We start from the raw sequence: 22,925 nt of genomic DNA on the forward strand, positions 1-22,925 counted from the left end.
ATAATAACAGCCTGGTACCGGGGCAACCGGGAGGGAGGGCGGCGGCGGCAGCTGCGTCGTCCATCGCGCCCCTCATTTTCAAGCGGCTCTGCCTCCGGCCTGGCTTCTTCCCCGGGGCTGCAGCTTTTACACGCCGGCAGGAAAGGGGCAGCGGGGCGCACTCTGCGTTTGGGGAGCAGTTGGACTGGGCATGCAGCCCTCGGCGCAGGAGCGAAGCCCTCTCCTCCCCCCGATTAATGGGACGGCGGTGGCGACAGCTCCCGCCTCGGTCCCCATGGCCCCTCCCCGCTGGCGACCCAGGTCAGCTCGGACGGCACCGCCTGCTGGTAAGAATCCTTTCCGCGCCTCGCTCTGAGGAAAAAAGGGCAACCCAGCCTAGCCGGAAAACAGCCGGCGCGTTGGCTTGCCCTTTTGTCACCTTGCGGAACACAAGGAAGGGGCAGGGTTGGGTTGGGTTGGACTGAAATGAGCCCTGGCGGGGAGAGGGGTTTGATTACGCAACGCATAGTTGGAACGTTTGGTATATTTCATAATCTGGTTGGGATGTTTGATACAAGCTAGAAATGGCCAGACTCTTTGGGACAGATGGAATGCTGTTGCCAAGTGAATTCAGAGCAATGGGAACCCCTGGGGTTACAGTGTTGGACTAGTCCAGGGGTGGGGAAGCTTTGCCGCTCCAGATGTTGTTGGACTCCAACTCTCATCATCCCTGACTGGCCACACGAGCTGGTGCTGATAAGAGTGGGAGTCCAGCAACCTCTGGAGGGCCACAGTTTTCTCACCCCTGGAGTAGGATTTAAAAGACCCAGGTTCAACCCCCACCCCAGCCACGAAGCTCACTGGGTGACTTTGGGCCTTATTTTCCCGCTGACTGACCTACCTCACAGGGCTGTTGTGAAGATAAGATAGGGTGGAGATGGTCGCTATGAGCTCCTTTGATGAAGGCCAGGGTAGATATGTGATTCTGGACAGCTTTAGGGTGCAATCCTATGCATGTTTAGACAGAAAAAAGTCCCACAACTCCCAGCATGCCCCAGCCAGCCATGCCGGGAATTGTATGACTTTTTTTCTGTCTAAACATGTATAGGATTGTACCCTATCTTTGCATATTTAACTAATAGAAATATATGCAAATGACTTCCAGCATATTGCTTGTGCCTGTGTCGTGAGTCCCAAACCTGAAGTTTATGGGTACACAGAGCCCTTTGAGTGAGAGACATCGGACCTCTTCTTATCCACCGACTTTCAGTGTTTTGCTGTTTAAAATTTGTACTGTGGTTGTTTTTAGAATTGAAGTCTGTCAGAGAATTCCTGAGTCCCCTATGGGCTTGAGGGAGGGAACTGGGTGGTGAAAAACCAGCAGCGGGGGAAAGGGTGAAGATGTACCTCCCTCCACTGATCTCTCCTTGGAGATTACAGCCTGGGAGGCTGCTTTCGATCAGGCAAAGAAAACATAAAAGGGGTGGCAGTAGCCAGGGTGGGGTGGGGATGACAGCACATGATTAAATGTGAGAGGGAGTCCCGAATCCCTATATGCCCTAAATCAGCAAACGTGCAAATTCTTTTCAAAGACAGAAAGCTCAGTAAACTGATGTGACTACAGCATGAAGTATGTCAAGGGTAGGTAACCTGGTATCCTCCAGATCTTTTCAACTACAGTGCCTATATGTCCCAGCCAGCATAGCCAGTGGTCAGGGATTATGGGAATTGTAGTCCAAAAACATCTGGAGGGCACCAGGTTACCTACCCCTGCAATATATCCTCTACAGCCTGTGAAAGGGATGGTATGGCCAATGTAGCCCCCAACCAAGTATCCATCACCCAGCGAGTAGGTTTGCCAGCTTTTTCTGTCAGATTTTGCAGTGATGGCTCCAATGTCAGTGGGGCAGTGAATCTGCTCCAGGTTTCAGACAGAACCAGTCAGAACTCTAAAGGTGCTTTGCTTTGCACCTTGGATAGCTCCTTTAGAGTTCTGACTGGTTCTGACTAAAACCCGGAGGGGATGCACTGCCCCACTGACCTTGGAGCCGCCAGCCTCCACTGAATGCTCATAATAACTGCTTTCAAGGCCAGTGCCAGACGTCAGCATAGTCAGGCCTCTGCTGAGCCCTACACCACAGCAGGAAGCCTACTGCCAGCTCCTAGAGCCTCCTGGCCTGGCTGCTTTTCCTTCTTGCTGTTGCCACCAGCTCACCTGCCCTCCCTAAGCATGCACACAGTGACAAAGGTAAGATAAAGCAGCATCTTCCATTTGTCTTGTGCGCTCTGTGCGTGCTGTGCTGCACATGGATTGCAGTTGGAGAGAATAAGCCAAGTGGGCAGCAGTGACAGTGGCAAAGAGTAAGTAGCCCACTCAGGACATCTTGTCAAAGGGCCCCTTGAAACCTGAAGCCAGCAGTGTCTTATGCCTGGAAAAGTTACACCGATTGAATTTCTGCCTCTCAGGTGCCCGTTAGAAGCTAGAAAAAGTTTTTAACCATCTCAGAACAAATGGGATACTAATCTAGGACTTTCGTTTTACCCATTTGCAACTCTTGCCTTGTAGACAAGAACATTACAGGCTAAACTTTTGAAAATACTTAATTTTTCCAAATGTATTTCTTTTACATCATGGAATTGGCATATAGTCTGTCTTTGGGCATAATCCACTCAAAATTAAGTACTTTTAAATCCAATTGATTCACAGAACAACACTTTATTTTACTTTTTTTTAAAGGATGAGTAAGAAACAATTTCTAGAGGGATAGACATGTTAAGGTGCTATCAAACAATGCTTTTATTGTGTGATCACACATTCATGGAATTTTACAGGGGGTCCAGACGTCATTGTCTTCAATTTGTAACCCATGTTTTACCACTGCTTCTTCTGTCTTTTTTTCCCCTTTTAACCCAGGGAAAAATCCATTAAAGGCACAATCCTGTGTACACTTAAATACAAAAAAAGTCCTACAACTCCCACCATTCCCCAGCCAACTGCCTGGGAAATGCTGGGAATTGTAAGACTTTTTCTATCTAAACTTGCATAGGATTGCATCCTAAGGAAGAAAAGACGGAATAGCTGCACAATACCTTTGGATTGTTAGTGCCTGGAGCCATCTGTCTGGAAGTACCCAGATGCAGTTTCAGCAAAAACAACAGCCTTCTGGGACTTTAAAGATGACTTTTAAACATTTATGGCATCTTTTAAGCCATTCTTGCCATTCATTTTTGCAGTTACGTGGATTGTTGGTATAATTCCATAACTGGAATAATGTGAATGGGCTCCTGCCATGTTGATAAAATGAATAACAGTTATTTGGGTGTTGTCTCTTTAAACCAAATCAGAATGAATCCTGAATGTTGCTTTGTTAAAGTTCTACAAGTGCCAGTTGGTGGCTTCTGAGTGAGAAAAGGAAATGCAGAACCGGAAGTTTCGTGAACTGGCTAAACTGTAAGGGTGTTTTCTGTATCCTTAATGGAGGGGTGAACAGATACAGTGATAATCATGCAACTAGCTGTGATTAGCAACTAGCTGTGATTATTATGTTAAGCAAACAATACCCTGCGGGGGTAATTCAGATAAGAAGCATGATGTGTGTGGGAGGAAGGTTTTGCCCAGCTAGCAGTGCTGATCTGGATTCTACCCCCAGGGTGCTTCTGTTTGCTTTGGGAATAAAGTTCTCATTCGTGCCAACACACTTGGAACAGTTTTGTAGAAATAGCTGAACCATCATTTTTCTCATTGCTGCTTAGTAAAAATAAAATAAAAAATAGGCTAGGGAGTGTTTAGAATTTATAGCACTTACAGGTACTGTTTTCAGTAGGTAGCATAAAGTGGGATCCTTATGAATCGACCATGAAACACGATTTTGTCTTTAAACCTGCAACAGATCCTGATGCAGATTGGTAAGATGACACTGATTTAACTAACTTTAACCTTTCCATCATATTTGGGTTTGTGGGGTATTTTTTGACATCTTAAAACACCTTTGCTCTTTGATTCCTTTTATTAATGTGTGTCCTAAATCTTACCCTTCCTGGCTCCAGTGCTATACCAAGCACAATTAGAAAAGAAAACAGCAGCTTTTAAGAACATTTGTTTAGATTTATTCAAGCTAAAGGCTGTTTCAACTGAGAACAAGAAAACAGAAGGAGGTGAGCATCCAAAGTAGATCACAAAGAAGAGAAATGGGTTCTTGGGATGCAAAATTGAATTTATTGTAAGAAGCCCAACATGTTTCGGTCTTCAAATAGGACAACACATAATTAGCCCCTGTGGCAATTTGTATTTCAGTAATGTTTTAATTATGTGTTGTCCTATTTGTAAATTGTATTGCCATTTATGTTACAGCTCCCTGAAGAAGGCCTAAAATAGGAAAAAAAGGCTGAAACGCGTTGGGCTTCTTACAATAAATTCCATTTTGCATCCTGAGAACCCTTTTCTCTTCTCTGTGATCTTCGACTGAGAACAAGACTGCCTTTTTTTTTCTATTGGCATATATTACCCTATTGGTCTGCTACCAAACTTGTCCTGTAATGGCACTTTCCTCATCAAAAGCTTGCAAAGTAGGATGAAAATATAGCTTTGTCTGCACGGTAATGTATAGACTAAACTACCTATTAAGTTATTCACACTTTTTAAAGTCTGTGCTTAAGCAGGCCGCTCTTATTTTGAAGAAAAAAGCCACGTGACACCCCCGCCCGATCCAGAATGTGCTTCTGACCCATATCCAGTCCCCATTCCAGTTTCCTGCCAAAAATCACCACCCCGCAATTGCTATTTGCACCTGAAGGTGTTTTTTTTTTTTACTGTAAAAAGTGCATTTGGAGATGGAGGTAAATAGCAGCCAGGGGTAATTTTTGATGGGAAACCAGCATGGGAGTTACAGTGGCTGTGTGTCCTGCTTTACAAAGGATAATCCTTTGTTTGATGGGCTGTCAGAGGACAGTCCTCTATTTGAAGGTATTCTCTATTTGAAGGGTTGTCGAGTCCAAGTCTGGTTTAAAGACAGAGAACCATAAGGGGAGAGAGCAATTGGGGTCTTGAAATTGCCTGTCATATCTCCAGAGAAAGGCACACTGTACCCCAAGATGCTTTCAGCATTCAACTAATTCAGTGAACCAGTTTGCACAGCCACTGGTGCCCACTGTGGCTTAAATAAGCCACATAAGATCATAAGAAGAGCCATGCTGGATCAGACGAAGGGTCCATCTAATCCAGCATTCGGTTCACACAGTGGCCAACCCGCTGTTGACAGGAAATCCACAAGCAGGACATGAGTGCTAGAGCACCCTCCCGCCCATGTTCCCCAGCAACTGGTGTACATACATTTACTGCCTCTGATACTAGAGGTAGTACAGAGCTATCAGGACTAGCAGCCATTGATAGCCTTCTCCTCCAGGAATTTGTCTAACCCCCTTTTAAAGCCATCCAAATTAGTGGTCATCATCACATCTTGTGGTAGCAAATTCCATAGTTTAACTACATGCTGTGTGAATAAGTATTTCCTTTTATTTGCCCTGAGTCTCCCACCATTCAGCTTCATGGGATGACTGTAGGTTCTAGTATTATGTGCCTCCCTATCCATGGTGGGTTATGGCGTGTGCCAGCTGCCATTGTGAATATTTAAGCCACAACTGCGGCTTATCGTGACGTGCAAACCCGGGAAGCGTGGCTTGTTGCTGTGGGTAACAAGCCACCCAGAAACCAAGGGCTGCGGTAGGGTTCTAAGTGACCTGTTAATCACAACAACAAGACACTCTGCCCGGGTTCACGCATCACGATAAGCTGCGGCAACTGCCCATCGCAACTTGAATATTCACAGTGGTGGTCTCCATATACTGCAACCCACTGTGGCTTATTAAAGCTGTGGTGGGCACAGGCGATCATGTGAACCAGCCCTCTGCCCAGGGCTAACATCAGTGGTAGGCATGGTCGGACACCTGCCAAGGGCCCACAGCCCAACAGGGGCCCACTGAGAAAAGCCCCCCCTGGAATTGCTTCTCCTCTTCACCATTACAACTTGCTTGTTCACCTGCCTCTCATTCTGGCATTGTCATTCAGACAATGGTGGTGGTGAGGAGGAGGAGCAGGAGATGTCATTCCTGACTTGCTCCCTGGCACTCTGCCTGTCAAGCAAGCAAGAGGTTGCAGTGATGAGAAAGAGAAAGAGGAGCAATAGCAGCTGGTGATAATGGCAGTGAGAAGGTAAACTCACTGAGGGAGGGGGCCCATTGGGTGTGTCTTGCATGAGGGCCCTTGAACCAGTTGGCACTCACCACTGGTTTAGCCCTTGATGAGTCATAAAGGTCAGGCAAAAGGAAACAAACCCATTATTTCCCCCAGTTTAACAGCTTACTTATAGGATAATAACCTATGATCTGGAAGAAGGCCCACAGATCTTTTTCCTCCTAACTATCACAGATCATCCAGCCTCCTTGCAGCTGCGACTTTCACTATTCCCATCTCTTCCCATTTCCTTCCTTTTAGCGCTCTCCCTCTGAAGTGCTTGAGGGAGCCCTCTCAACCTGCTGCTGGTCAGCCTCCAAATGCTCTCTGATTCTGTCTATGCAGGTGCTACAGCTGAGACGGCCTGGTACTCCGTCTGTTTCTGCAACAACTTAGTCATTGAGCAGAAGTCTTTCCTTCTGGGGTTGCTTACCTCCCTGGACTTTCTTGTAATAATATTAGCAGTTACTGGGGAAATATCGTGGGCAAGGCTGGCATCAAGGGTAGGCATGGTCGGGCATCTTCTGAGAGTCCAAAACCCAGCAGGGGCCCACCGACAAGCGCCCCGTGGAGTTGCTCCTCTTTTGCACCGTTGCAACCTGCTTGCTCACCTGCCTCTTGCTCTGGCCTAGACAATGGAGGTGGTTGGGAGGAGGAGCAGGAGATGCCGCTGCCTCCTTGCTCACTGGCTGTCTGCCTGTCAAGCAAGCAAGTGGTAGCAATGAGAATGAGGCGCAAGAGAAGCTGGTGACAATGGTGGTGAGAAGGTAGACTCACTGAGGGCATCTTGTCCAAGGCCTCTCAATAATGTGGAGTTGTCACTGGTCGTAGGGAACATAGAAATCTGCCTGGTCAGAGTGTTGGTCCATTTAGCCCAGTATTAGTCTACCGTGGGGACTGCTCTCCAGGGTCTCCATCTTTGACCTCACCTGCTCCTTTGAACTGGAGTTTCCCAGAACTGAACCTGGAACCTTTTGCATGTAAAGCATGTACTTTTTACCACTGAGCTGTGGTCCCTCCCCATATCGCTCTCTTAACCACTCAGCTTCATGGGATGGTTCAGTCACATCTGCTTCCCCCAATCCTTCCTTATGGGAAAAAGGCCATAGCTCAGTGGTAGAGCACATGCTTTGTATGCAGAAGGTCCTAGGTTTGATCCCCGGCACCTCCAGGTTGGGCTGGAAAAAACCTCTGCCAGGAACCCTGGAGAGAGACTGCTGAACCAGCACAGGCAATACTGAGCTAGATGGATCGATGAACTCAACATAAGGCTTCATTTCCTAAGCTGCTATCTATTTAAATCAGTGATAGGCAGCCAACCTGGTGTCCTCCATATGTTTTGGGCTAAAAGTCCCATCACTCCCAGCCAGCATGATCAGTAGTCAAGGTTTATGGGATTTGTAGTTGAAGACCTCTGCACGCTGGTTGTCTATCCCTGATTTAGATAAGCAAACCCATATTGCATTTGCATGTACTGTACTTAAAACAGGAGCAGAATAGGTTGGGAGATAACTGCAAGTTTAAATAGTTTAAAGGTTGTGGATGTGATTGCCTGTATGGTTTCTTGCAGTGCCAGAGCAGGGAGAGGACACGTCATTCCCTTTCATGTAGATGAACCAACTGGAAGGAATATCTACAGAGATGAGTTCTGTTGGAAGCCTTTTTCCAAGGCAGAACCTATAAGGAGCGGCTCCGCATCAGGAATAAGGAGAAACAATCCCCAGCCTGGAGATGTAAGAAATGCAGTGTGTTGTCATCATTAATTTGTCATTTCACCTATTTTACAGGTGTATTTTCATATATTTTACATGTGCTTCATATTTCATAATGTCTTGCAGTTTTGTTGTGGAACGGCTCCTCAAACAGGATAGAGACATTGCTTTATTCCAAGTCAGACATTGGTCCGTCTAGCCCAGTATTGTCGATACTGACTGGCAGCGGCTCTCCCGGGTTTCATGCAGGATTTTTGCCTGCCCTACTGCTGAGGATTGAACCTGGGACCTTCTATATGCAAAGCATGTGCTCTGCCACTGAGCCACAGCCCCTTCCTAAAGGAGGAAAGGAAAGCAGCCCAATCCCCATTGAGTCCAATGAGACTGTAAAGGGCGGGAAACTTCTTTCAGACCAAATTCCATTTTGGAGAAGCTGTTGGGGACCACATTCCAGTGGTGGGTGGTGCTAAAATACCAAGAATACCAGTATATTTTAGCTTAAAGCTCTTACTGCCAGTAGCTAAGCCTTAGGGGAGTCCTTTCAACCATTTGGAAAGGGGGAAGACTGCACAAAAGCCAGGAAGCCACCAAACAATGGGCCATTGTGGGAAAGGGAGTGGGCCAATGGAAGAGGTCATGGCCATCTGAGAAACCCCGGAGGGCTGGATTTGGCCTACCCCTGGTCTAAGTAAATGCACGAGTAGTCATTTTCTTCCTGGGGCACTTAACAGCCATGGGGAACCCCAGTCCTGATCAGAACCACCGTTGGGGCAAAGAGGTAATGCCCTCTCCCCTCAAGCCACAGCCCCCTTTGAAATTGGGGTAGGGAGAGCAGCGGCTTCTACTTAGCAAAAACCAAACATGCAAGTGGCAATCACGTGCTTAACATTACATCGAGCTCGGCCCTTTGGACTGGAATGGGCATGGCAGAGGTTCAGGTAGGCCCTGCCCTACCTGGCAGGGTAAGGGTTTGCCTAGACATAGGCTTTGGTCTATTGTCTTGTTTTCCTCCCAAGATCCTGTTAACAGTTTAGTGTTTCTGCTGATTCCTGATGCTCCTTAACATATCACTGCTGTTGCTGCCAAGTTCAGGGAGCATCTCTTAAGGTATAGTGTGTGTGTGTGCGTGTGTGTGTGTGGTGTATTATTAATTTAAAATCACAGTGGTACAGGGAAAGGGTAGCAACCACATACAAAGTCGTAGTTGCTGCCCCCCTCCCATATCCCTAGAATCCTTTATAACGCTGCTGCCATCTGCCAGAGTCATCCCCATTTAAAACATACTGCATATGCGTGCGTGATCCACACCAGCACCCTTGCTGCAGTTCTTAATGTTTTGTTTTTGCCATAGTTAAAACTGCTTCATGCATTTTCTACACACCTGCTTCCCTGGCATGGGATTGCTGCTCTTAGTTAAACAATGGAGACAGCCATAGTGCTTGATATGTGCACAGGTAACCGTGTGCCCCGCTATACTACTGATGTACAAAATTGTGCCCGTGCTTATTGTAGACATGCTAATAATGTACAATAGTGAATATGCTTATTGTACACATGCTATTAGTGTACAACAGGGGTGAGCAGAAGATAGGTCTCGATGTACTGTAGATCTTCGGGTGAACAGCAAAGATTTCTGGCTCCCAATAGCTTAACAACAGCATGAATAAAATGACCCCCACCCCTAAATTATAGTGCTGAAATGAAGAAAGCTTGGTGTAGCCTAGGGATTTGGAGAAATCTGTTTGGTGGGTAGATTTTGACGAGTTTCCCTAGGTCGGGTCCCCAAACTTCGTTTCAGTTCCTGTTGTGGCACCTAACTCAATCTGCATGTTGGGCCAGTCTGTGGATTTTCTGGGAATTTTGCACATTTTGCAGGGTGGGGGGCAGAAAGGTTCTGCAATTTGCACAGATTTCTGAGCAATTTGCACAATTTATGGACAAATTTGTGGTATCTTCTAGAGACAGAAAAATTAGATTGTTAAAGAAACAAGAATATTAGGATTGAAGACCTGTTTATGTGAAACGCATTTTTTAAATCAAGATTTTAATATGTAGTCTTTTCCCTTTCTGTATTCTTAGCGTTTCCTGATTTGGCAAATGCCTCGAGAAGAAACACCATTACCTACAGACAGTTTTTCACCTTGGACAAAACCTATTACTAAACAAGAGATTGAGGAAGTATTAAAAAAGCAGTATAAAACAGCATATGCAAGAGATTATTTAGGGATACAACCAGGTAAGGGCTTTAGCTTTAGCTTTATTAAATACTGTAATAAAGATCATGTTGAAGTTCATGGCTGCTACTGTAATTGAGAATAGAAGAGACATGTTTCATCCAGAGACATTCCCCAGCCTATGCTGTGGCATGAAACACAGCATTTAACATAGGATCTATATGTCCTTATCCGTTCCCTCCACCTTTGAGCAGACTCACTGCAGCAGTAAGCAAACAGTATGCATTCCCACTCCCTAACAAGAAAGATCAGGGGTCCCCAACCCTTTTGGGTCATTTGGAATTTTGTCATAGTACTGCAGGCACTCTCACAAAATGTCTGTGCGCCAAAACACAATACTACTCTTTTGAACCCAAATATAGATGACGCTAGAGGGTAGCATTTTGCTTTGCAGCATGCCAGCCTCCCAGTTAATTTTTTAAAATTAAACCTTAAGAGATAAAATAAAAACCAGGAGGGGCAGGATGCCTGGCAGGCACCAAGGGAATCATAGAACAGTCATAGAATAGTAGGGTTGGAAGTGGCCTACAAGGCCATAGACAGATGTTCAGGGGCACATTGGTGCCCACGGGCACCATGTTGGAGACCCCAGAGTTAGACCATCCTAAGGGCCAAATGACATGAGATGTAAGAGATCCATGATCAGATGCAGATTTCCCAATTTCTTTTTCTTTGGATCAAACCTACCTCTGGGTCTCCAGTTTGGATCAGAGCTGCAGTGCTGGGGGAGGGGGAGTTTACCCTCCCCCAGTACTATTTTCTTGAATTAAATCACTCACCCAAAGCTGTTATTAGCCACAGAATATGTGTGTTGGTGGCGGGTGGGCTGGAAAACCCCTTCCAATGCTAATTGTAGCTTTGGGTGGGCTACTATTTGGGTTTACTATTTGGGTTTAAGTTGAGGAAAGGCCTGACCCTTCCCCCCATCCTGTAGCCCTCATCCAAATTCCTCCCCCCAACAGCTGCTTTTGACTGTATGGTGGAGAGCAGAAGGTCTGCACTGAAGGCAAGGGGGCCATATGTGGCCCGCCTCTGAACTAAAGGGTTGGGAATCAGGTTCAGCTGCAACTGAAGTTGTCCCAGTTTAGGATAATAAAGGTTCAAGTAACTGGTTCGGCACATGTAACACAGATCAGTTCAATTCTGGTTCACATAAGGAAATGTAAATATAAGGCATATTATTTATCACTTCCACTTACAGTCTCTCAAACATCCATTGTTAGTCACATCATGGGACCAGGATCCCACTACTAATCTCCTGCTCAGTCACATTCGCACAGCACCTATTCTCATGATGCCCTGAGCGCCTTGGAGGAAGAGCTGGATATAATTGTAATAAATACATGAAGTGTGGCATGGGCAGCGTAGGCTGAGTAATGAGCTATATCAGTGGTAAGGAGAAATTACTCAGCCTGCAGTTTCAATATGCCAAATTAGTCTTGTGAAGGTGGTTCCCATCTCCTTGATCTCATCTGGCATTTGTCAGTCAATTCATTCATCTAACTCTGAGATACAATATGATCCTTAGGTAGGCTGCCAGCACTGTAGGCACTTTCATTGTTTCCATGCATGGTACAGTCCTGCTAGTGACTAGGAGCACATCGCACTAACAGTGCAATCCTATACAGCAGTAGAATCTGGTGGCTTCGATGTCCGTGGGGCGATGAATCCGCTCCAGGCTTCAGTCAGAGCACTAAATGAGCTATCGAAGGTGCTGAATCTATTTGTGGGACTGGGTCCAGCACCTTGGATGGCTCCTTTAGAGTTCTGACTGAAAGCCAGAGCAGATTCACTGCCCCACTGCCATCGGGGCTCAACCAGCCTCCGCTGCTATACAGGTCTCCTAAGAAGTCAGCCCCATTGGTTGTAACGGGTCTTACACCCTGGCACATGTGTATAGGATTGCAGCCTATATGGGTTTATATACTTTCCTTTTCACCTGATTCTCTCCCTGCCCCAATGGCCTTTCCACAGAGAGCAAGGAATTTATTAGATCCTTATATTTACCATGACATTACTTTACAGGTGCAGCAAGAGATAGTGTGCCCGCACCCCCAGATTGGAAGAATTTAGTCCCAAGGCCTCCAGATACCGAGTCCAGGCGCCATTATGGGGCCCAAGCCCATGCTCCTGACTTAATGGACTTTACTTGGAAATACGGATGTAATGCAAAGCGCCATGTTCCAGTGAAAGGCGCTGGTGAGAATTGTCTTTGGGCGCGACGACTTGTGAAACTTGGAGTTTGAAGCCTGGGTTCAACTTTTGGAATTTGGTTCGTTCAGCCCCATTTCCTTGCCAACCTAGCCATTCAATACTCTCAAGGTCATATTCCATTCAGAATGCTGAATCTTCCCAAGAAAATGAGGAAAATGAGACTTATATCTGAAGGGCCACTTTGACCGTTCCCAGTGGATAGTGTGTGGGAATCAGAGCGCAATCCTGTGGCCCTGGATGGTATCTGACAGACCATGGAATAAGAATGGGTGAACAAGTGATGTTCGAGATCGCTAGGATTCTCTGAACATTGCCTTACCACTCATCTCATTCTTGATTCCTTTTGTGATCGCTGCTTGCTTTGGGCGAACGGGAGATTTGTGCTAATCTCCCGAAGTTTGCACAGATTTCCTCCACTGACTAAAGTGGGACTGATTCAGTCTACTGAGGAAGTTTGGGCAAATTGAACTGGGAATTGGGAACGAGATGAACACACGCACATCTTTGACAATTTGTGAAACATTTTGGCAGACACACATTCGGGGCTTCGAACAGGGCATGCTCATATATTTTGCGAGCAAAAATGAAATTCTTATACATCCCTGCCATGGAATGCTGGGGATTTCCCCCTCTGAGCCTGTAGACAGATCTATAGTCCCAGAGGGAGAAATCTGAGTGGGAATTCTCCCACCCCAACTCAACCCGCCTCTCCCAGCCACTGTGGAAAGTCCGCAATGGAGCTATGAGTTCCACCTTCGGAAAGAGGACAGAGGGGGCGTGTCAGTGAACTGGGCAGAGAGGGGCGAGGAGAGGCCATAAATCTGTCAGATCCAAAGGCCTTCCAACTACCGACTCTGCCCCCAGCAAGGTCAGTGTGTTTAGATAAGCTCAGAGGCCTGTCTAACACAAAAAGGCTTTTGGGAGGACAGAGAGGCTAAAAAAGCCTCTGCTGTTCCTCCTGCCCTGCCAGGTTCTTGCCAGCAGGGTGTTGGATGCTTGGAGCACTCTAACATTGGAGTGCTCCATCAACAAGGTGTCTGTCCTGTAGGATTGCACCCTTAGAGTTAAGAGGAGTTGAATATGGACTCATTGGGGGGCCTTGGGGAACTCATTGGCTTCCATCATCAGTTGTTCTATACGAATCATAATCAGCATGGGTTCAGCCCACTTCTCCAAGCACTGAGATGTTCCAGGTGTGCAGCACTTACCTGGGGTTGGTTTCCTTTGAAAGGAAGTCGCTGGAAGCATATTGTTTTTTTGGAGTATTTCTGTTTATGTACAAATATACAGGTTGAGCATAGTTAGAGGCATAGCTTGACATTTCAACAGATAGTCAAATCCACTGCCCCATATCAGATCTCCAGAAAGAAGCAGCCTTCCCTCCCAAAGGCACCTTCCAGAGCTTGCTCTTTCCTTGCCTCTCTGTGATCTGGTTCACATGTAATGACAGACTATGGTTTTAACAATCCATGGGCTGTCAGGGACGTGTGGGGGAGAGCAGTTTTTTAGACAAGGAATGAGAGAGATTGCAGTTTTTTAGAGAGACACAGGACTGGTTTGTATGTAATGACAGCCCATGGTTTAAACAAACCATGGGCTGTCATGCACAAGCAGGAGAGAGCAGCAGGTGTGCTGCCTCCCACATGCCAGCCACTTCCACTTTTACTCAACTACCTACAACTGGCCCCTTTGCAGGTTGTTGAGCATGACATGTGAACGTGGAATGCTGGGCTGTTTACGGGCCAGACAACCCAGTGGTTGACCCATGTTTGTCATTGGGTTAACTGTTGGGTTGTTTAGCCCCTAAACAACCCAGTACTGTGTGTTCACATGTCATGCTCAATAACCTGTGAACGGACTGATGGTAGGTGGTTGGTTAGCTGCTGATGCTACTGCTCTGTGTGTTTCATTGTAATTTGTATACTCATGTTTTTGTAATATTGTAAGCCACCTTGTGAGGGCAGCATGCCCTGAAAGGTAGGTTAAAAAATTTAAATAAATACAACAAAATAATATGGGGGAGGAAATGGCAGATTGTCTCTTACTCAGATGCTGCTGCTTGTCATGGCACGCCTCTCACAGCTCCTGCTGTCTCCTTATGGAAAAAGACTGAGGCTATCCAAACTTATGCTGTCTTCCCTTATTTCTCTGACTGATCTCCCAAGATTGTACCCTGGTAGCGAAAGGGTCGGGCTAGCATGGATGACCAGCATGGCACAAGACTCTCTGCTCCCCTCCCCTAGGGACTCCCATCTGGCAGCACTGCCTCTCCCACTGCCAACAGAGCCCCTCTCCAGTGCTGCTCTGGCTTGCTGCAGGCCCTCCCTCTGGACATGTTTACCTAGTGGTTGGCAACAGTTATGGGAGCCATTCCACTGCCTCCTCCATTCTGCAGTGGGCAGCTTCCATCTTAGATTCCCCAGATGTCAATACCTGAGGGCTGTGATGGCGGCAGGGGAGGCCACGGCACCAGGCAGGCACCCAGTGTCAGAGGAGCAGAAACCCTTATATGGACAACCCACCACATCTCTGCAGGCCCCACTTTGGAGACCTGTGAGCCAGAACATTCCAAACAAAGTGCATAAGACTCCGCAGGTCCTGGGGAAAGGGAAAGATAGAGAATGGATGGCTCCTACTTGGTTTCATTACTTCCTAGCTTCACATGTCTCTTCCTGGCTTGCCTTCACAGTTCCGTCAGTGTCACTTGCTCAAATCTGGAATCATGAACACACTAAACAGCTGTCCACGTACCAAAGAGATTTTGGGTCAGATTATCTTGATATTGTATCAGTTTTGAATTCTCTAGACCCAGAAGAAGTTAAAGCCTATGTGGAAAGAGCCCCTAATCCAGGTAGGTGAGAGAAAGAGAGAGAGAAACATTCAGTGAATTGTGCATAAGCATTGGTGATGCTAAAAACTGTAACGTTTCTTGGGTATCAAACGTCTTTTTATATGTGTGGCAAGCATTCTAATCTTTGCATCTACAAAGTTTTTGTTCCCCCTCCCTTGCCCAGCTAAAAGAATTACTTCACAGTTTGGAGACATACAGTACACAGTTTCAAGTTCTATTGTGTGTTTGTCTACCTGCACTGTAAATAGAGACGACTGCAGGACCAGCATAAGTTGAACAACTGACATGATCCAATTCTTCATCGTACTTGCATACTCTCCTATTGCCAAGGAGATCAGAATGGTACAATTGGGGCCCTGCAACAAAGTGTCACAGTATATATCTGGTGTGTATGTATTACCTAAGTCTGTGGCTGAGGAGGTTGAAAACAAACAACCATTAGCCTCAAAGACAGGACTCCTGGCTCTAACTTTACTTCATGTGCAAATGTGTTGTATGTGTTTTGGTTTTTGAACATTTAGAAGTAAAACTATTCTGCATGGAAATCAATGGAGCGTGAGGCTTCTGCTTGTAACCGAGGACTGGATTTTGGCCTGGGAGGAGGTCTGTGGGGGGAATTTACATAGATTGCCCTTTGCTGCAACCTGAGAGGCATGGGAGATCTTTGACTGAGGGTCCAAACCAACTTCAGGCCGACCTCTGGTCTACAATATTAATCATGGACTATTCTGCAGGGCAGCTGTAAGTTACTGTCTCTTAGCACAGGCCTCTAACTTGCAATAGGGGTCTAGGTGAACCACACTGCAGGATTGTTGTATGCTACTCTGTCAGCCCAGAGTGCAATGTGGGGATAAAAGCAACGGATAATATTGGAGAGTTTTTTCTCTCTCTCAACAAATCACCTAGTTTTTTGTGGTCACTGAGCACACTCAGTCCTCATTGTTTGGGGGCGGGGGTCCTTACTTTCCCCCCATGGAAGATGTTTTTTAACCCTGCAAACCTCCCCTGATTCTTCTGATAACCCCCTCTTGTGCATGTGTGGGGCCAGTTTGACTACGTAAGTGTGAGCACTCTTGACTGAAGATGGGAAATGGAAAGAGCAAGTGGCACCCCACAACAAGATGTTGTGTGTCTGTGAGGGCGGGGGGCGGGGGAGCCTTCAAATCTCTCCTCAGCTGCCCAGAATGAGTCAATGGATCGGCCCCATCTGGTGAGAGAGTTGGTGCATGTGTGGGCCCTAGCCGGGAAGAGAGTGAGAGAGCTCATGGCAAGAGAGCTAGTGAATGGCTGGCAAGAGATGGAGTGACGGGCAAGCACCAGCTGGTGAGGATTGAATAAGTAGGCAGATGGCGGCTGGCAAGAGAGCAAGTGAACAAAGCTGGTGCTGGCTGGTGAGAGGGTGAGCGAATGGGCGAGCACTGGCTGGTGAGTGTGACTGACCAGGCAGGTACCTGCTGGTGAAAGAGCGAGTAAGCGTGCAGGTGTGCCTTTATCTCTATATGTCTCTTCCTCCATCCTCCTATTCCAGCCACTCCCTTCCCCCTCCCACCTTTTTTTCCAGTTTTTTTCCTCTCTGCAGCCAATGTCAGCATTCTGCTGACATTGTGCATGCTCAGCCCTCATTGTACTGGTTTTTGGAGCCCCTCCTTAGGGGTTTGCTTTTCCCCTCAAGATTTTCGCACTTCTGCAAGCCTCAGGGTAACCTCCCTCTTGTGTGTGGCTGTTGCCATTTTGGTAGATATGTGATGGCAGTTGGAGAATTGAATCAGAATTAGAATATAGGATAAGGCATCACTAGAATGATATCCTAGTTGTTCCCATTCAGGTGGCTGACTAGCTCCAGATCTACTTTGCAGCAGACCCACATCAGGTATCCCTGTTCCCTCAGTGCGATCAGATAGCTGAATTGCTTTGATGATTTGGTGACTATATATGGAGCCAATGAGGTACTTCTCTCCCCCCCCCTTTGTAGGAATTTTCATTCTTCTAAGGTCGTTTCTCATAGGATTATAAGGCACTGCTCTTTCCCTTTTTCTTTGTTCCCCGCTGGTTGCTATCTTCTCTCTCTTTTTTTTTCTGAAAGAGATTCTGTGCCTTTAACAGTTACATGGCGGAAATTCCACATGCTCCATTCACCCCAGCATGGAGATGTAGTAATAGGTGCAAAGCTTCACCTTTGGGACTTCTACCTGTCATGCAGCTGCAAGGGATGAAGAACCTGAGGCCCTCCAAATGTTGCTGGACTACAACTCCCATCATCTCTGTCCATCAGCCACACTGGCTGGAACTGATGGAAGCTGGAGTAAAACAAGATCCAGAGGGCTGCAGGTTTCCCACTCCTGTGCTAAAGGCACAGAGTCTCTGTCAAGGGGGGGAAATGTTGCAATCTCATGTTTTATTTTTCCAGGTATTTCCCGTAGGAAGCCAACAAGGATTTTTCCTGAAAAATGTATGTAATGACCAATGCTGATGTAATGATTTTCATGGCTGTTCTCTCCTGCCTTGCTCCTCCCTGGCTGACAGGTACTGGGAAGTAATGAGGAAGGCAGGAGAAATTATGAAGCTGCTAAAAGTGCTTGCAGATGTACATAATTTTAACAGTGAGCCTACTATATGCTCCTTCACCTCTTTTTTGTCCATTGGCCATGGTGGCTGTGTTGTAGTCCAACACATCTGGAGGGCACCAGGTTGGGGAAGGCTGATATAACCTTCTCCCCACATCAGGTCCTTGTGAAACATTATCTGGTTTTCAGCAGAAGCTAGATTTGCACAGTGATGATCTGATGGCTGTTGCTCAGTAACAAAGCAGGGCTGCGCAAAGCACTGATTGGCTGATTGTGTCAGCTACAAAGCCACCTCCCAACCTTTTTGGAGCAACTCTCACACACATATGCACTAAAGCAGGGTAGGCAACCTTTTTGGGCCCATGAGCACATTTGGCAATTTGAGAAACTGTCCTGGGCGCCACCACAAAATGCCTGCTATGGGAGGTGTGGTTAATCACAAAGGACAAGTAACCTGCCCAAAAGACTGAGCACAAGGCAGAGGTGGGATCTGAGCCCCAACACACTAAGGGTGCAATCCTATGGATATTTAGAAAGGAAAAAGTCCTACAACTCCCATGCTGAAAGTTGTAGGTTTTTTTTCTGTCTAAATATGCATAGGATTGCACTCTAAATAACTCCTTTAAAACCAAGTATTCAGCAGCTACAGAAACCTATTTCACAGAAGGCAAACTCTCTCTTCCCTCTCCACCTCATTCTGCCCCCCTTCAATATTTTTCTCTCTCACACATTCTCTCTTCCCAGTTCTCTCTGAAGCAATCCCAGCTGCTGGTAAGAAAATGTGTTATCTCAAAAGAAAAGAAAAAGTGGGAGGGGTAGGACACCTCAGCGAGCACCAAGAAAGGTGTCCGGCAGTGCACTGGCGCCCACGGGTACCACGTTGCCTAGCATAGCACTAAAGGGCTGCACAAACATTAGAGCAGATAAACAGAAGGCACTTGAAAACAAAAACAAAGCAGGCAAAGCGACTGAAGCATGATGGAAAGGGTGAGAAGCACAGCATTCAAACCAGATGTGGTCCATGTGTCACTAGAGGAGGGTGGTGGCAGCGGGTAGAATGGCCACGGTGACTACAGCTCATCCTGCAGCAGAAAAATCTAAAGCAGCTCCTTTTCTGGGTAGGTTTATCATGTTTTGGTTTGTGCTGGGGCAAGTTGCTCTTTACAGATGCAGGAAGCAGCTTCGTCTTTATATCTTTTCTATTGTAGAGGATGTGCAGGGGTCCCAATCTGGATCAGGGCCCTAGGATGTTAGCTATAACGCTTTCTCCTCTGCTGCAATACCAATTTGGACAGGGTCACCACACCCGCAATTTATACTGCCAGATGGTGATCCATTAAGCAAATAGATTATCTATTTGGCTATATATATATATATATATATATAGAGAGAGAGAGAGAGAGAGAGAGAGAGAGAGAGAGCGCGCAGGTGCAGGGAGCCTTATCCAGATCAGCGCACAGAGAAGGAGAAAGGATTAAAGCCCCCCTACCTCCCATGCTAGAGTCTCGATCCACCACTGGAGCCCTGTGCTTACTCCAGAGCAGGGACATCGAACCTCTTATAGCCCGAGGAACAAATTCAGTTTCAAAGAAGCTGTTGGGGGCTCGCATTCCAGTGCGGGTGGGGCCAAAATCCCCCAAATCCCAGCATATTTTAGTTTAAAGCTCATACTGCCAATGACTAAGGCTTTCTTCACACAGAGCTTTTATCCTGCGATTGAGATTGCTCCTTCACCAAAGTTTGCTGGCTTCTTGCATGATGCTGTGAACCTCCAAGGCATCTCCTGCACTAAATGCTGTTTGTTCCATTTTTAAATAGATCGCAGATAATGAGCTATCAAATTACCCCATTGTGTTCCACATGAGTTCCCTCCGTGAAAAGAGGAAAAGCGGCAAGAAGAGGAGTGAGATTAATGAAAGATATGGAAGACTCAGATATGGGGAAAAGGAGGGGAACAGGGATGGGGGGAAAGGAAGCACATGAAAAGGGGAGTTGTTGTGATCCTGCATTTAGAATAGAAGCAGAAAGCCCTGTTTTAAATGCAGGATTTTAGGCTGGTATAGAGATGCCCCATGACTTAGGGGAGGCTTTTCAACCTTTTAGACTGGAGAAAAAGCTGGGAAACCATCAAATGATTGGCTGTCAGGGGAAAGCAGCCTTATTGGGACCCCAGAGGGCTGGATTGGGACCACGGTCCTGAGATTCAACACCCCTGCTCTAGGGTCAAAAAGAAAAATACGTAGCTGCTTGCCACATCTGTAAAGTAATGTCTGCTTTGGGTCTCACTGAGCCCCTTTTCCTGAGTATTCCTACCTCCTTGCCAGGGAAAGGCCAAGGTGTGCGGAGATTATTGCTTCTTCTCCTTGCTCCACTCACTGTTCACTCATTTGGACGGGGAAGAGAACAGGCAACAACAGCAAGGAGGGGGAGCAGCAGCAAGGCCAGAAAGCTCCAGGGATTGACAGTGAACCCCTTTCTGAGGCAGGGAGATCGACAGGTGCCCGACAATGCCAACACCAGACTCCAGTCTTGCAGCATATAGGACAAAAGGATTACCTGGTTAAGTCAGAAGGATTGTTCTTGTTACAGACCTCAGCTGGCAGTATCAGCTGCTGGAGGGGCCAATGATGATTACTGGGATTGCAGCAGGTGAGGATAGGCAGGGAGGGGGGAGTTTAACCCTTTCCTTCCCTGCTGTGGTTTTGATGAAAATTGCTCCTCTGAAACTGTTACTTGCATTGGAAGGAAATCTCCCATTGGGATAAATGGCAGCTTTAGAGGGGTGATTTTCATGAGAACCACAGCAGCGGAGGAAAGAGTTATATTCCCCACTCCCCACCTGCTGTGAGCCCAATAATGATCAGTTCCAACCCACCACTCCTGCAAGCTATTCCCACTTTAAAAAAAACATGCCGGTTAAATGCAAACATCAATTTAGGATGCAATCCTATGCATGTTTAGACTGAAAAAAAGTCCTACAGCTCCCAGAACGTTGTATCTAGTGTGGCCCTTTGACAAGCCACCCTTTCCCTGTTCTAATGTGAAATAGTTTTTGAAGTTCATATTGTCTGGATATTCATGTTTAAGTGATGCCTTTCTTTCCATTGTTTGTGCAGAAAAATCAATCCTTCAGAACTTCCTTGACAAGGTCAGTGGGCACATGGCATCCCAGAGGCCTTCCTCCGCAAAGAAGCCAGAAGAAAATCCAGTCAAATACACCTTATAGCTTTCAGGAGAAAATTCGGCAATATTCAGGGTGGCTGAATCACAATTGAATATCCTTACAGTCGCTCTTAAAAGTAACACCATTTGAAGAGCTACAACCAGTTTTCTTCTACTCCAGGGTTTCTTTTGAAATTTTAAAAGACTACAGTAGTACTACCACCTCATTGACCTTGGAAATATAGTATGGATTCAGGAACTTTCATTTCTATCACAGAAGATTCTGCATGTTTTATATATTACAAATCAAATCCCTCTTGACCTAGCTCCTGTTTCATTGAAGATTTGATTTCCCCACCCTGTTATTGTCTCCTTATTATAGTGCAATTCTGAGAAACTGATTTAAATAAAAAACATGAAAATAATAACACTTTTTTTAAAGAAGAAAACATTCATTTTAGCTTTAAGTTTGCCTTCTTGCAACATCAAACTGATTTCTGGACATCACATATTTTAATTGAGGCTGTGACCCTATTCTGTAAGTCAATTAATCGTATGAGTTTTATTCAATAAACTAAGCAATTAAGGGAGCAATCCTATGGCTGCTAGACAGCGGCTAGATGGCCCTAGGATATCTCGTTTTCCGGGAACCGACCTTGGAGCTTGCGCCTCCGAGGCAGCGTGGAACAGCCCCATCCTCTGCGCTCACGAGAGGAGCGTGGAACGGCTGAAAAGGAACATTCTGGGGCAGCGAGGGCGGAAATGCCTGAATGACACATCCAATGTGTTGTACAGCAGCCTCCTCCCCTGCTCAGCCCTCCCACGGCTAGACAGCCACAATCAGCTTGTCTAGCCGAAAAAGCAGGGCAGGAGAAGCACAGAGGGAACGATCCCCTCCGTGCTTCCCCTGCCCTGCTTTGGATAGGTGGTTGACTCTGAGTTCGGGGGCAGCCGCCTATCTGAATAGGATTGCGCCCTAAATTTAAATGTGAGTAAAACTAAAAATTTTGAAGGTGAAGCATACTTCCTTTGTTTTTTGATGAAGAGGCATCGCCACCTGTATTTGAGAAAAAGCAGAATGCCTCTTTTAAGGGTGCTTGCCATATGCAGCATTTATCATTACCTGCATTCCAAGAGCAGGGAACTCATGGCCAATGGTCAGGGATGATGGAGTTGTAGTCCAAAGACAGGAATTCAACAGGTTTCCCATGACTGCTTATTCAAAAGAATACTTTTAAAAAGCTGTTGTCTGATTAAGCATAACATTTTTAGTCAACCAAAGCTTTAATTTTAATAAATTAATCTACGAAAGGAATCAAGTAAACATTGCAGCCCTAGTTTCGATTCCTTTTCCTCAACAAAATGCTTCTTTTCCCCCCTGAGGTTACACCTTCCCACGTTGGGGCAGTAGCCAATGCTGCCCTTCCACAAGCAGGGCCCACTGCCACCTGTTCTGTAATCGGCCAGCCCCTCCAATTCCATCGTGCAAGAGGCATCCACTGTTGGTGCATCGGAGATTTAGTGCTCCCGGGGCAAGCCCCCAAACGAGTGGAAACACTCACTTCTGGAACAGCGTAGTGAGCTCTGTTGGCCTGCCCCATTCCAGAAATGAGTGTTTTCAGGCTGCCCTTGGAAGCATTCAATCTCCATTGTGGAAACGATGGGTGCCACTTGTAAAACGGAATCAATGGGGCTGGCCACTCGCAGGCGGTCATTCACGGATTCTGCCCTGGGTCAGAGAAGAGGCTGTACTTTACTACATATTCATTATGTTTGTGGATCTATTTGTGAACAAAAGCCAAATAAATTAACCCCATTACCAAATATTTCCATTGTAAACACTGAAGTTTTTGAGTACATCCAACCCATTCAGAACTACAAGCAAACGAGTAATATATCCAGCAACTTAAAAAGAAGTGACATGGGAAAGGTGACTTAGGCTGCAGTCCAAGGTACATCTCTTTGGGAGTAAGACCCTCT

The 22,925-nt window shown here is 46.4% G+C and overlaps 1 protein-coding gene across 9 annotated transcripts; it reads left to right on the forward strand.

Annotated features, from left to right (window-relative positions):
* Positions 1-21,383, forward strand: TEX26 (testis expressed 26). Of its 9 annotated transcripts, none has more exons than XR_014788810.1 (8): positions 37-326; positions 3,804-3,885; positions 7,779-7,941; positions 10,000-10,156; positions 12,180-12,353; positions 15,058-15,219; positions 17,627-17,742; positions 20,900-21,349. XR_014788810.1 is itself a non-coding variant. In XM_084841652.1 (7 exons), exons 1-7 carry the CDS (start codon positions 191-193, stop codon positions 21,007-21,009), a joined length of 987 nt encoding a protein of 328 aa, XP_084697778.1. In that variant the 5' UTR covers positions 1-190; the 3' UTR covers positions 21,010-21,383. The 9 variants fall into 9 exon arrangements, 7 of the variants coding, with proteins under 7 accessions (XP_084697778.1, XP_084697779.1, XP_084697780.1 ...); XR_014788809.1 differs by having other exon boundaries at positions 69-326; positions 3,801-3,885; XM_084841652.1 differs by lacking the exon at positions 17,627-17,742 and having other exon boundaries at positions 1-326; positions 3,801-3,885; positions 20,900-21,383.
* The last annotated feature ends 1,542 nt before the right edge of the window (positions 21,384-22,925 follow it).

Source organism: Heloderma suspectum, chromosome 3 (assembly GCF_057233095.1).
Source record: "Heloderma suspectum isolate Gila_16-S chromosome 3, 16-S_ref, whole genome shotgun sequence".
Taxonomy (NCBI): Eukaryota; Metazoa; Chordata; class Lepidosauria; order Squamata; family Helodermatidae; genus Heloderma; species Heloderma suspectum.